Below are 14135 nucleotides of genomic sequence, written 5' to 3'. Positions count from 1 at the left end.
GTTGAGTCAGTGTGTCCTGCTGCAGAAAAAGAGAGCAAACAAACGGGCAAGTCTCCTGTCGAAATTACACAGTAGGTGCCTTCCTTCTACCTCATTGCAGGTTGCTGAATATAAAATGGCTGCTTGCCATCTGAGCTAGCGGAGTCCTCTGTTGTTTGACAGCTCATTGTGCGGAGAACAGTAACCCCGAGAGCTTCAGAGTTTATGCCATAACCAACAAAGAGTACGGCTGGCACCCAGCACAGTAACTTCTGGAGTGGATTTAAAAGCAGTTCTGCACCAGCAACCTCAAGTGGAGGCCTGCCTGCCAACCAGAGCATTGCTGTGAGTTGCAAGAATCCTTGGAGCCAGTGGCTCAAATCCCTGAAAGGTCACCAAGCCCTTCATCTTTTCAAGAGATCATTGACAAGCAGCCCCTCTTAGATCCTTACCATTAACTCGGAGAATTCAGATTAAGGTGTGAGTAGGGTCTTGTTGAGTCCCTCTAGATTTCCCAGCCCAAGGCAGAGTGGGGCCTGGCTTGCTGTAGCCTCAGGTAATCATATGGCCGTAATGAGAGATATTCTGTGAATTGCAAGAAATGAGGACATGGCAGACTGCCTTCCACGATGGAGTCTCAGCTGGAAATCAGTGTTGTGCCCTGTTCCTTGGTCCTCCAGAGCGCAGGGTTTGGATTGGCTTGAGCCACCCTACAGTGCTTGATAGAGTATAGGGTTCCTCACTGTAAGGTTTATGCTGCTGCATGTGGCCAGATAGTGTTTGTGCTGCTGCTTTGCTGATGGGAGTAAGCAAGAGTTAGCATCCTCGGTGGGGCTTTGCTAAATGCAGTGTTGGTGCATAACCTCATCGGTCCTCTCTGCCTTAAGGGGAGTTATCCTGCTTGCGTGTTCTCCATTTTCCAGTTAATGGGATGAGTTCCATATTCACCTTAAATAACAGAACTAAAAGAAAAGGTCATTAAAGAGCCAGTGATATTTCTGATAAGAAGCGTTTCTGCCATTGTCCCTGCCAGAGCTCTGGCTCTTTTCCCCATAGCGCACAGTAAATAACTTCAGCAGTGCCTGTGATTTGGGGGTGAGGGATGTGACTCTGTGGGGCAGCTGATTTGGGCATGATCCCCTGGCCTTCTGTAAGCATATCTCTGGAGATCAAACAAAGTACGTGTGAGCACCATACACCTATGATGTCCTTGGCAAGCCCCAGTAAAGTGGAAATCACTGTATAGCAAGACAGAAAGCATAGCAGCTGATGGTGAACTGAGATGACTTTAAGGCTCAGCAGCAGGACAGCTGAAGTGAATAACAGCAGCATCACGTTACCATTTAAGTAGAGACAAGGAGATTAGCAATCAGATCATGGCTTAGTTAGCCTCAGCTGTGTCAAAGGGCTCAGAAAGTTAAAAGCAGGACAGGCAGAGCTGCTAAGTTTGGCATGTGGAAAGGGGAGCAAGCAGGATGCCCTTCAGGGGATAGGCAGTGAATTGGTCACTGGATGGCTGCTCTAAGAAGGGTCATCAGCTGAGGGCCATGTCTTTGCCCTAGGGAAAACCCCTAGTCTTGCAGATGCTTCAGACCAGGAACAGACCCATGGCTTAGCTCTTGTGCCCTGCTACTGTTATTGGTCTGTTCTGTACCGTGACTGTGCCCGTTGAGGATGCTTTGTGGGGGTGACCTGCTGCTGCATCTTCTGAGAGCACCACATTTGAAGGATCTGAGCTCACTGCATCAATGTAAGGAGGGGGTCTGCTGAACTGAACTTTCTCCAGCAACCCTCAGCCCTGAACAGCTGTGTATGAGCAACCAAAACAGAATCTTTAAAGTAAGTGTCCTAAAGCATAACAGTATTGCTTATAAAATAAGGGTGAAAATATCCCTTTGCATATTGCATGGGAATCCTAATAGCATGGGGTCTGCATTGGGAATACACGCTGTATGGAAATCTCTTGTGTTTAGTTGGTACTTCGGGATCAAGGCAGTCATAACTTCTTTCTTAAATCCATTCTGAAGTACTTTGTGTTTAGGGAGACACTAAGTTGGTGCTGAAGTCTTGTCCAGATTAGTTCAGTTCCATTTCTGCAGGGAAAGCTGCTCCTACAGCAAAACAGAAGAGTGTACGGAGGAGCCTGAGTGGGAGGAATACATTTATCCAAGTGATAAATGCAGTATTGCTCCTTTAAAAGCCAGAGGAGCTGAGTCTCCCTTGCTATACACGAATGAGGTTAGAGAGTAGTTTTGAGTTTGATTCCTGGTGAATTCTGTGAATTATAGAAAGAAAGTGCTCATGGCAGGGTTTGTGCTTATCTGTGTTGTACTTTTTTCTTTTTTTTTTATGGTTTGTTTCTTTCTTTTATTGATTATAGCCAGGAGCAGTATGATTGAGGGAGCTTTAGACAAATAAAAGTATCAAGGTTGTGGAGTTTTATTTTAATTACACCCCCTGCCCCCAAGTGCTCCAATAAGCACTGTGAATATTGCCTGCTGGGAAGGGTTGTTCTCTTCAATTTTTTTATTGCTAGAATGCAAAAAGTTCTCAGTCTATTTCATTGTCTTTCTGCCTTCTGTTCTGACTTATCGGGGTGTCCTATCATCCTTAATTGACATGGAGACCTGCTGGTTTTGAGATTTTTCTACAAACAGGTTTTCAGCGTGATTGCTGCAGCATAGGGGATAGCAATGCTGGAAGACTGTGATAAAATTGCTCTGTAGATGGAAAAAAGTGATGTTAAAATATGACAAAGGTAGGGAGTCTCTTAAAAGTCATGTGCAGAGTTTTGCCTCTGGGCTAGCAGGAAAAATCCTGTCCTGTGATTATACGGTTCCCTCTTCAGGTAATAACTCTGTAGTGAGCTTTGGGGAGAAAGATAGGTAAATCCTTGTTCCTTGTTAAAAGCTGCCTTCACTTAAAATTTTGTTTGTAGGCCTCCCAGCTACATTGTTTGCTGAATGAATGACAAGTCTCAATATCTGACTTTATGCCCAGACATGAGACAGGAGGTTCCCTGGTAGGAAGCAGCTCTTCTGCTGGCTGTTGGCCCCAGTGTAGCTGATTGCATTTGAGCTGGTCCCTCTGCAATCAGTGGAGAGATGCAGGTGGTTTCTGGACCCTGTGGGCTTGGCCTGGCTTGCCTGTTGATTTTTGGGATGCAAAGGGAGCCCAGTTCAGGTGTAGAGATGGCTGTACTTGGTGAGACAAATCGCCCATTGCCCAGACAACTCCCTAACCCTCCTGGGCTGTGCTCTGCATTAGAGAACTCGGTGCTGGCTGCGCGTGTCTCTATGCTGCTTTTGCATTTAGTTCAGATAGGTACCCAAAGGTGCAGCTGCCCACCAATGCTTCTCTCCTGTAGAAAGAGACCCAAGGAAATGCAGAAACCAGGGAAGGAGAGATCTGTATGTCTTCAAAGTGCTTTCTGACCCTTTGGTGTCTGGAAAAGGCATTCTTTAGCTGGTGCTGCTTCCTAAACAAGTCTGGGGAGCAGGGATGCTCCTGCAGAAGAGGATTTGTGCAGTGCAGAGAGACAGGAACGCTGCTGCTGTCAGGCTGTGTTAGGGCCAGGAGGAACATGGTGGTTTTCTCTATGGCTTAGAGCTCTGCTTCGCTCCCCGTGAGTTTTGCTTTGAGTTTGGGCATGAGCCTCAAACTTGAGCAAAACCAGGTCAGAAAAAAAAAGAACATGTAAGATAAGGTTTCCCCTCCAACCTGTCCCTAGGCAGGCATTGGCTCAGAAAAGTCTGGGATTATGAAGAGGGCAGTTGTTAAAGCTTGAATCAGACCTGGCCATGTGTTTACATCAGATCAGTAACAAAAAGAGATGCTGGAGCTTTACCCTGTGTTTTACTACAGTGACACTTAGCCTTCTGGTACAACAGCATTTGCATCTATAGCATGACTGCAGGAGGACCTCAGGGGATCTTATGTGCTGTTTGGCTAAACCCTAAAAATGACATGAAGCTACTAATGATGAGCAGATTTACTCTATATTTCACTCAATAGGCTATTTAGTAAAATTGGGAGAGGTTTTCATGTCCTTTCAAAATAATTTGCATGATGCAAGTATAGTTTGCACCCTGAAGAAGAACGAAAGGGCCTTCTATCCTGTGGCCAAATCATCTTCCCAAGAAAGGGGAGAAGGTCAGGGTTGGTTTTTATCTCCACTTATCTTTACTCCTCTTATCCTTGAGGAGCTTTAAGACAAGATCTCCCTGCCTTCTCCACCACACAGAAAGCCTCAGGCTGCAGGAGCATCTTCTAAAACTCTCCTGCTGGGAGCTCTTCCATTTTGTGCAAAGTACTTAAACATTAAAATTTAACCAGAGAGTAAAAATCAGGCTAAGACTCATTCAGGGACTCAAATGTAGGTGTGTCATATCAGAGAGTGCCTATTAGTGCCTTTACTATTGTGGTATTAGATAAAAGGGAGGAAGGGGACAGGCTTGAGGAGGGTGGTGCAGTCATCTATCTGTGCCTGAGAATACAGCTTTTCACTTCCTCTAGCTTTGATGTGCTTGTTCGAAAAGCAAGTTAAATCAAGCTTCTGCGTTCGACAAAATAGATGCTTCATTTTGGTAAGAAGAAAGCAAAACATTTAGCTCAATCTAAGTCTCAGTTTGACATACTGTCTTGACCGATGTTAGCTTTTAGTAGATGGCCAGTACAATTGTACTTATTTACTGTCCTGGAGTTGTCTCGCTGGGAGAAAACCTGCCTGCAGTCTACACCACTTTGGTTGCTATGAAATCACTTTTTTTAAGGCAGCATAGAAACCAGCTGATACTGATTTATTCAGTGCCTTTTGTAGCTACGAAATAGTACCTGACCGTGGCTGGTGGAAGGGTTGCCAAAGCTGAAATCCTTTGCACCTGCAGCCTGTCTGCATCCAAGATCCCTGCTTGCTGGTGGGGGGGGCGTGTTGCCTGTGCAGAAGCACTGGCTGAGAGTGCCACCCTCAAAGGGAAGTTGTACAGCGTGGTGCAAAATTGTTGGAGACGGGGGCTCCTAATGGAAACAATTAACACACAACGTGACTGGAGTTACATAACAACTATGGCTTATTAAACAGCCTCACCAGAGGCATGAAAGATGGGAGGCTGATGAAATTTTGGTATGCTACACTGGATTTTTTCCTGTCTGTTGAGCCAGCAATAACTAAGTCTTATTTACTTTTGGTGTGTGGTCACATAAAACTACAAGCTCCTGTCAAACAAGGAATATCTCTGCCATCCAGCTAGTGCATCTGTTCACGTGTAGCCAGCTAGCTTGCTTTCCAGAAGCAATGCCTCTGACAAATTGTAAGACTTGCATGATTAAAATTGAATTTACTTTTGACCGCTTAATTTGGTTGGTTGGATGGCAGGGAGACAGGCAGTAATGCTGCAGACTTCTGTCATGTGAGTTCAAATTGGTTTTGCTTTTTTTGTGTTTTCCTTCTTCAGCACAGGTATAAAATGTTGCAGAGGCAATAGGAAAGCCCCTAGCCAGTCCATGGCTGGCTCATGATGTACCGGGGCTGGGAAAGGACCCTGCTAGAGGCAAAGAGTGATTCTCATCTACCATAGTATATGGCACGTGCTTTGGGAGGGAGGAACATGCGGGATTTTAAAACAGAGGCGTTTTAAGGTGCCCATAAAAGCTTCAGAGGTCATTTTTGGAGGTGTCTTGCATCTGTTCCTTTCAGGATTTTGCTCCCTGAGTCCCACACAGTTGGACTCATGCAGCCTGATTCAGCACTTGGTTACTTTGGGTTTACACCACTATAATACCATTGATTTAAATAGATTTTCGTTGGCATAAAACTGGAACTGCATGATAGTGAATCAACCATACAGAAAGCAAGGTAGTTAAGCTTCACAGGCAGAATAAGAAACAATACGAAAATTGTTTGCAACACTGCTAGCAAATACTTTTCTGAATGAGTAGCATATTTAGAATACATAAGCTGTCTAAAGACAGGTAACTTTCAGCAAAGTGCTGTTCCATAAATCTGTTACTTTCTGCTGCACCAAGTATGCATTGCATTTTACCTGCTCATCTGATCTCCATTTTATTTGCCTGTATGTCTATGTATATATGAATATTTTACAACCATGCTTGAAAGAAATCACAGAAAGCTGTCTTACCTGCCAAGCACTACTACATTTACTCAAGGCTTAATGGGGGCCAAGCAAATTGGGTCTCTTGCTACTTGCTGCATGTTTGGTATATCTAATAATAATTATTATTTTTTTGCAGAACCCCAGCTGAAAGGAATTGTGACAAGGTTATTCAGCCAGCAGGAATACTTCCTGCAGATGCACCCAGATGGTACGATTGATGGGACCAAGGACGAAAACAGTGACTACAGTAAGAAAAATTAGCCTGTTTTGCAACCCAATTATAATCAGATACATCACCTAGTGCGTCGCACTTGTGCAGCTTTATCTTTGAAAAGATCAAATTAGGAAGAAGCCAGCTGTTTTCTGCACATTTTTTTCTATCTATCCTTCCCCTTTAAATCTTGCCTGTATAATTTCATATGTTTCCTCTCTGATCTTCTTCCCTCCCGCCCCGATTCTGTAACTACCATCTGGGTGGGGTGGAGAATAAAACCCATGATTTGAATTGCTGCCAAAAGAGAAAGGAGATTATATTTATACACATGCCACGTGGGTGAAGGATATGGGGAATTCTCTCTCCAAGGAGAAGAGAAAATTGTTTTCACTATTTTATCCTGAAAAATTCAGCAAGCATCAGGAATTTCCAGGCTGGAGAAAACCAGCTGTTCACTAAAGTCTAGTGCTTTGAGGCTAGTGTCAAGGCTGAGGGTATCAAATGACCTTTCCAAAGGAGGTCATCTTCCAAAACCCTGTTCAAAGGGGTTGAGTTCATGCTGTTCAACAAAGCACAGCAAAGTGCAGCAGAGCCACGTAGGTTTAAAAATTCTGCTCGTGTGCGGGAGCCATATTGGTTTAAACAAATGCAAAGCAGTAGCCAATATTTCTTTTATAAAAAGTAGTAGTTTTGTCAATACCAAAGCTCCTCAAAAGGTTAGAAAAGGTGCAGGATATTTTCTACAACATCTCTTCATTTCATAGGCCTCAGGTTGATGCTTCTGAGAGGGCAGTAATAAGCTCAGATCCTTGGTTTCACAAACTGCATCAACAGAGTAGGACTCAAGTCTTGATTTGGGTCATCCTACGTTGGTTTGAAGCTCTCTGTGCTGCTGCTGAAAGTACATCACATCTAGCCTGTCCAGCATGGAAGGTGTCTTCCTAGTCATTACTAGAGATGAACAGAAGTGGATCTGTGTGGTAGGATTGGTGGAAGCAAACTTCATGTACTTTGTGAAAGGTGGAACCTACTTAATTTGGGGACAAATCTTGTTCTAACTCAAAGAAGCTTCTAGCTGGATCGAAGGCATTGTTCCTTCAAGAAGGCAGGGCCTGGGCTTCAGGTGAGAGGTGTCTGCAGTGGTGCAGCACATGTAGTAGGGCATGAGCATTGTCCTGTGAAGGTGTACTTGGACAAGGGTGCAAGGTGGCTGCAGCTCCACATCCATGGTGCTTGCCCCATCCACAAGAAGCTGGCAGGGTGCTGTGGCAGGAGCGTTGTATGTGGTGGGGCTGCTCTGCTGCAGTCAGCTCAGGGCTGGGGTTCGTGTGTGGAGCAGTGCACAAGAGAGGAGCTTTGAGAAGATGGCAATGAAAATTGTGGGAGGCTGGCAAAGCCCTTGTGAAATGACCCAAGAGGCTGCATTCACCAGAAACTTGGCCTGTAGCAGATACAAGTGTCAAGTTTTAGTCTCCTTTTTCATATGCTGGTGTTGAACAAATTAAATACCACAAATCACAATGACATGATTTCTAATTTACATTGAATTGTCACACCTGTGGCCCTCCCCACACACACTGTTACTCCATGAGAGACTGAGCAGATTTCTTCCTACAAGAAGAGTCTGGCCTCATGATTTTCACAGGCAGACACCAACATGTGATGAGTTCAGTGGGCTTTAGTGCATGAGTAATGACCCAGTGTTGGGTTGTATTAGCTGCTTTTTCTTAAAGAAAAAAGACATAGGGTGTTCTCAATCTGCAGAAAATCCCATTGGAGGCTTATTTGTCAACGACATGGGAAGAGCTGCTAAGAAATGACAGGGATTCATTACCCTCTTCTATCAGTGAGGACTGAACAACAAAGTAATGGGCTTAAATGGAAGCAGAGATGAATTTAGGTAAGCAGCAGAGGACAATAAAATGTAAGAGTAGTTCTGCAATATTTCAGGCTGGCAGGGGAGATGAGGGAAGCTGCTGCATGCTGCACCTTGGTGGATTCAGGGGAACCTCCTGAGTCCCCATGACTAAGGTTGGGCCCCCATCACCCAAACAGCTCTTACTTATGTATCCCCTTAGAAATGTTAGAGATCAGTTTGGCAAGGTACTGAGTACTTGTGAGCCACTTCTACCCAGTCTTCTTAATTGGAAATGGAAGGACTGATGGGCACTTCTAGAGTGTAAATTTATCTGCTGAGATGGCAGCCCTGCCTTGGCAGCTTGGTGGGACAGGAGGCATCTAGCTGAAGTGTGCCAAGCCACTTGCTCAAAGTCATGGGCTATGTTGGAAAGTTTAGTGAAGTTTTTGAGAGAAGATTGAAGCCAAAGAATTCTTCATCCCCTGATCTCAGGGGATATCAAAAGAGAAAAAAAAAATCCAACCTGATAATATTTGGCTCCTGAAAATTAAATGAAAAATTTGCATTTTTCAGTTTTGTTTAATTTTTACCACAGATTGTCCTTTACAAATCTTCAGTTTGAGTCAACATGTTATTATATGAAGCTTCCAGTTATAGCTTCAAAACAAAATCACATTTTTCACTTTGGAAATGCCAAAATAAAGCACACTGACTGTTTTTGCCTTTTCTATTTCTCCAAACATCTCAACTTTTGGCCAGAAAAGTCAAAACTCGCTTGTCTAAGTGAACAGCTTACAGATTTACTTCACTGATATTTTCTGTTTTAAAATATTTCTCCAGAAGATTCCTGACCAGCCAGTCAGCAGTATGTGCAGTATTTCTGTGCAAGGGCAAAACTCATCAAAGAGTAGATAAATAATATTTCTCTGTTCCTGGAGAAGGGTTGGTTAACTTGCATCCACTGGCAGAGAAAGGGCAATCTTGATGGCCACAGCAGGATCTGTCCCACCCTGGATGACCATCTATTCTCCATGCAGAAGCCATCTTAGCACAGTTAAATACGTGGTGAACACAGTGTTCCATACATTGGCACTGTGTTCTATAGCAGCATACTGATTATTCAAATTAGCATTATGAAAGGAAGCTTAATTTTCGTGGAATACATTAGGTTGGTTTACTCTGGCAAAATAAACATTTAAAATGAGACACGACATGTCCCTCAGATACGTCTGATGCAATTAAAAGTTCTAATAAAAATCCAGTTATTTATATAAGAGGAACTGCTAATATTTAAGCAATTTTTAAATTAATTATCTGGTACCCATTTTATGTGTGTTCTTGAGAGGCTGATGGCATTTATTTTCCACCTCCTCTCACTTAAAGAAAAAGGGAAAAAAAACCCAAAACCCAGAAGCCAAGTTCTAATGGCATTTGAATGGGCATCCAGCCAGCTTCCCGTGAAACAGCTCTTGGGACATCTGTTCCTTATACCATGCAGTTAAAGGCACGCCATCTTAATGTAAGCAAGAAGACAGATTCTCTGCCTACTTGCATTGGGATATATGAAGAATTTTCTTTTAATTGGAGTGCAGTTTCATGGTGTATAAGGCCCTTGTTTGTGTTCTTAGTGATGTTATATATGAACCTGAATTTGGGGCAGTATTTTTTTCCTTCCAACTCCAGTGATCTCAAATGGTCTTTCAGGGCTGACTGTTGCTGTAAGTGCTTGCATCATTATTGCTCTTTCCTGGACTGAGCAGGGTAATGCCCCTTCTTCATGAGAGCAACTGGACTTCTTCGTTTGCCAGCATAATCCTGCTGAACATCTGAAAAGCCTTAGCAAATGGACAGTACATAAAGGATAGGTCAACTGTACTGACCAGGTGGAAACAGCCCATCATATCTAGGATATTGTTTGGGGCTTTCCAGCCAGAAACACAAAAAGATTAAGACTGCGGAAACCTCTGGAGGTTACCTTCATCTGCACAGAGCCTTGTCTAGTTGTTTCAAATGTCTCCAGGAATGAGCTATCCCATATCTTCATAACCTCTCTGGTTCCAGTGTTGCACTGTTCTCACTGTGGAGAATTTTCTTTATATCCAGTCATAATTTCTTTCTGAGGCTTTTGTCTAGTGCCTCTTGTTCTTTCATTGTGCTTCCCTGAGAAAAGTCTGTCTCTGGCTTTCCCTTCTTTGAGCTAAACAAACCCAGTTCCCTCAGTTTCTTCTCTCATATGTTGCACCACAGCCTCTTGATCATCTTAGCAGTCTTCATCGCTCCCCTCAGGATCTTAAACCTCCCCATCTCATGGTGCACCGAGGCTGCTGTTGCCTATTGTGTCCTCCATTAGTTCTTCCTTATGTGCAGCACAAATGTCCTGCTCCACACCACATCACCTGGTATAAATGAGTTTAGTTCCTCTGACTTACTACTGTTTAAATCAGCTGAGCATATGGACCATATCTTCTATATGGCATGTCTTGCTTTACTCTTCTATTTCTGTAAATAAGTTAGCCCAGACTCATAGCAAGTACGCATTCCGATTTTAAAAACATGTTATGCAGCTGATGAACTGCCATAACACAGCAGTGAACTCATGGCCAAAGGGTTTAGGGCTAGAGCATGCTAAAAGTAGTATCATTTAATAAGCAGAGTCATGTGTAAATCTACTGATGGTTGAAAATGGTAAAATGTAATGAAAAAAATATGCAGAAATATTCAATATCTTAATTTTTTTTCTCTTCTGCACATTAAGTAAAAGAGCATGCCCATTCCATGCAGTTGCAGATGGCATAGAAAATTTACCATTTGCAGTGGAGAAAGAGTTTTAAAAGCATTTGTTAAATTTTCTCTTTTTCACATCAGCACACCCTGTGGCCAGTCCTACTGTACCATGGCTAGTCCTCTTCCTCATCTCTAAATCTGCTGTTTCACATAAACCAGAATTTTGTTCTGACAAAAAATGCTTTTGAGGTTGGTTGAGGATTTTTCCCCTCACATTTTTACACTCTTACAATAAAGCTTATAAGCTTTGAAATCTGTTCCAAAACAAGGTGAAATACTCATTTGGAAGCATGATAACAGAAGGCTTGAACCTCTTCAAAGATATTTCTAGATTTGAGTGCAGAAACAGCTCTGAGAATTTACAAAATTTTGATTGATCCAAACCACTTTTTTAATAGAGGAAGACATTTGCTTCCTAAAACTTCTTTGGCTGTCAGTTGCCTATGTCAGATGCCTGTCCTCCTGCTTGCCTGCCTGCTTGCTCCCCTGCTCTGCAGTATATTGCAGGAGATGCTCTGCTGCGCCTAAAAGCCATGATTGTGGGTGTTGCTATCATGCTCTGCAGCAGGGTCCAGGGGAGTTTGGAAACTCGCAGTGGTCTTGCTACTGTAACACAGAGCACAGCAGGATTGTTCCTGTGCTCCCTTAGCATGTGTAGGTGGAAAGAGAGATTTGGAGATGTGTGGGTGCTTCCAAGTGGAACTTCTCACCCAGTAATTCTGGGTATTATCACCTCGCTGCCTAATGAATGCTTTGAATGGTCTGTCACAAGTTTTCTATGCAAGACAAATTGGCTATCGGGAATGAATGATGATGCCCATTTTGTTTCATTATTAGCAGTAATATGCTCCATTTTTCAGTGTGGGGGGAAATTAGGGAAGGGGAATTGCTTATAAATAGACTTGTTAATTGCAGAGGGTTTTAGACCTTCGTGGAAGTGAGAAAGTGATAGAAATACAAGCTTGCCTTGGTTAGCGAGGTTTCCAACAGTAGAACTGGGATGTAATGCAGCTCTTTAATGCTGAGTAGCTACACTGGCATGTTTGTCTCATCTGGAGACAGTATCAGAGTAGCACCACCCTTGACTGTAGTAGTTCACAGACCAATACCCAGGCTGGACTTCATTTGCCATATACATCTGTTGATGTCCTCCCAAGAAATCGCATAAATATAGGCACTGGCTTTGGTGAGACTTCAGCACACACTTTGATATTTCACTGATTATGATGCTTAAAGGCATGAAAAGGGCTGGGGGTAGGTTTCTTTTCACCAGACCCGGGGTGCCTCCCTTTTAGGCAGCTCACTGAGGGCAGTCATCCAGTCTTCCTTGGGAATTGAGTGAGGGAAAAAAGGGTATTCATTTGCAAATGGAACTCATTAATCCCTTTTTGGAGACAACCCTGAAACTAGCTCAGCCACGGCATCTGTTAGATATCTTGAGCAAAGTGGCTGTTTCCTGTGCTTTTTTTCGGGTTTTGCTTCTGAAAAGGTACCCAGCTCTGACCTTTAATCAAATCCATCAAGAGGTCAGGTCGAACATAACCAGTTTCCCATGACATTTTGCACACCGTTTGGGCTCTGCTTTTTCTCTTTGAAATTGTGCAACTCTGGGGACTTTGGTTCAGATTTTGTAGTCTGAACCACTGGCTGCAAGGAAAGAATCAAGCCACAGTTCCAGTTGTGTTTTGGTTTTTTTTTCCCCCTACTTTCTTTCCATGTTGGCTATAAATGTTTTTTTCTTAAAAACACACACACTTCTGTCTCCTCCTCTCTGCAATAATTCACAGGCTGTGCATGAGGGAGGCTCTTGGGAAGTATCTTGTGGTTGAGTTAAATCCATGCATTACCTGGCATGTGCACATGTACCAGTCTCTGTGGGGCAGGGGGTTGATGTTGAACTGGACTGTATTCCCTCCAGTCATACCAGGATTAACACTAGCCTGGCCAAAGGAGCTACAGCATTTTGAATAGGCCATTTCAGCAAAAACCTGCTTTATCCTTCAGGGGTAATGTTAACTCAGCAGTGGTCTATCTCCATGCTGGGAGATGGCACAGTGAGGAGGAGGAGGAGGACTGTTTTTCCTATAACTGTTATGTGAAGACTCCTGTGTGCTGTGCTTGCTCCAATGTGATGTGTCAGGCATAAAACTTCATAAATGACATATAAAATGAATCAGCTAGACGACGATGTCCTTAATGGTCAGCTGGAAAATAGGAATGCTTCACTGCGTGCTCTGTCAGTCTTTCCTCTGCACTCTGGCCATTAACAGGTCTCCCCTGGAACACCCCAGAGCTCTTGGAAGTTTTAAGCAGACTTTGCAAATAAGTAAGTGTGTTAAAAAAACATAAGAAATGCTTCATGAATGTGGAAGGGGTAGTCTGACCTCATGACTAGGGAACCAGAAAAAATATTCCTGTCTCAGGGCAGTTGCGCAGGAAGGGACATTGAGTGAAGTATTTCCATCATGTTTGTGCTCATGTTTCTGCCCAGCCCTGTGCCCATCTTTCCGTAGCCTGAGCTCCCTGGGACAGGAGAGTTAGCTCTTTGTAAGCTGAAGCATGAGGGGTCCTACAACACCTGGATACTCTTGTCCTACAAATCTCAGTGGAAACAAAGCCATGCTAATGTCTCAGTGCTCGGTCTATCAATGGTGACAGTCCTCTTTGGGCCCAGTCTGTTAGAAACGTAGCAAAAGCCTGACTGTACATTAATGTCTGTGCTCACAGGAAAGGTCTTCAGTGAGATACAGGGTCTTCTTGGAATCAAGCAATAAAGTAATTGGGAGGAAGTGATTGCAATGCCTTAATTAATAAGACTGCAGTAAAACTGAGTATTGAAAGGTCTTGTCCTCTTCCATCCTATCTAGTGCTGCTTCTGAATGAGGAGCAGCGCTCTGGTCCTGGAGTGGAGCAGTATGTCTTCCTGAGTTTCTTCATTCCCTTGACAGCAGGGATCACAGGGCAGACACACAGTCAAGTTAATTTGCATCCTTCTGGCCATGGTCACTGTCTGTATACTCTTTTAGCATATGGCAAATGCAAGAAAGTGTAACTAGGCTCAAATCTGTTTCAGGGGTAACTAAACTAAGTTGTGTTGTTGCATTTGCCATGTGCAAAGATGTGTATGTGTACAGTTACCACAGCTCAGCTGGCCCATGGAAAGCTGTTGATGTGCTAGATTGAGTGC

At 43.5% G+C, this 14135-nt stretch overlaps 1 protein-coding gene across 2 annotated transcripts in view; it reads left to right on the top strand.

Moving 5' to 3' along the window:
* FGF12 (fibroblast growth factor 12) overlaps positions 1–14135 on the top strand; it is a 151156-nt gene that overhangs the window by 60128 nt on the left and 76893 nt on the right. For both annotated transcript variants that reach the window (XM_075716491.1, XM_075716490.1), the window contains exon 2: positions 6229–6339. In XM_075716491.1, the coding sequence (XP_075572606.1) occupies positions 6229–6339 (111 nt within the window). The remainder of the gene's footprint in view (positions 1–6228; positions 6340–14135) is intronic.

This window comes from Pelecanus crispus, chromosome 9 (genome assembly GCF_030463565.1).
Source record: "Pelecanus crispus isolate bPelCri1 chromosome 9, bPelCri1.pri, whole genome shotgun sequence".
NCBI lineage: Eukaryota > Metazoa > Chordata > Aves > Pelecaniformes > Pelecanidae > Pelecanus > Pelecanus crispus.
Note: the sequence above shows the minus strand (reverse complement) of the source record. Positions and strands in the feature narration are given on the sequence as shown.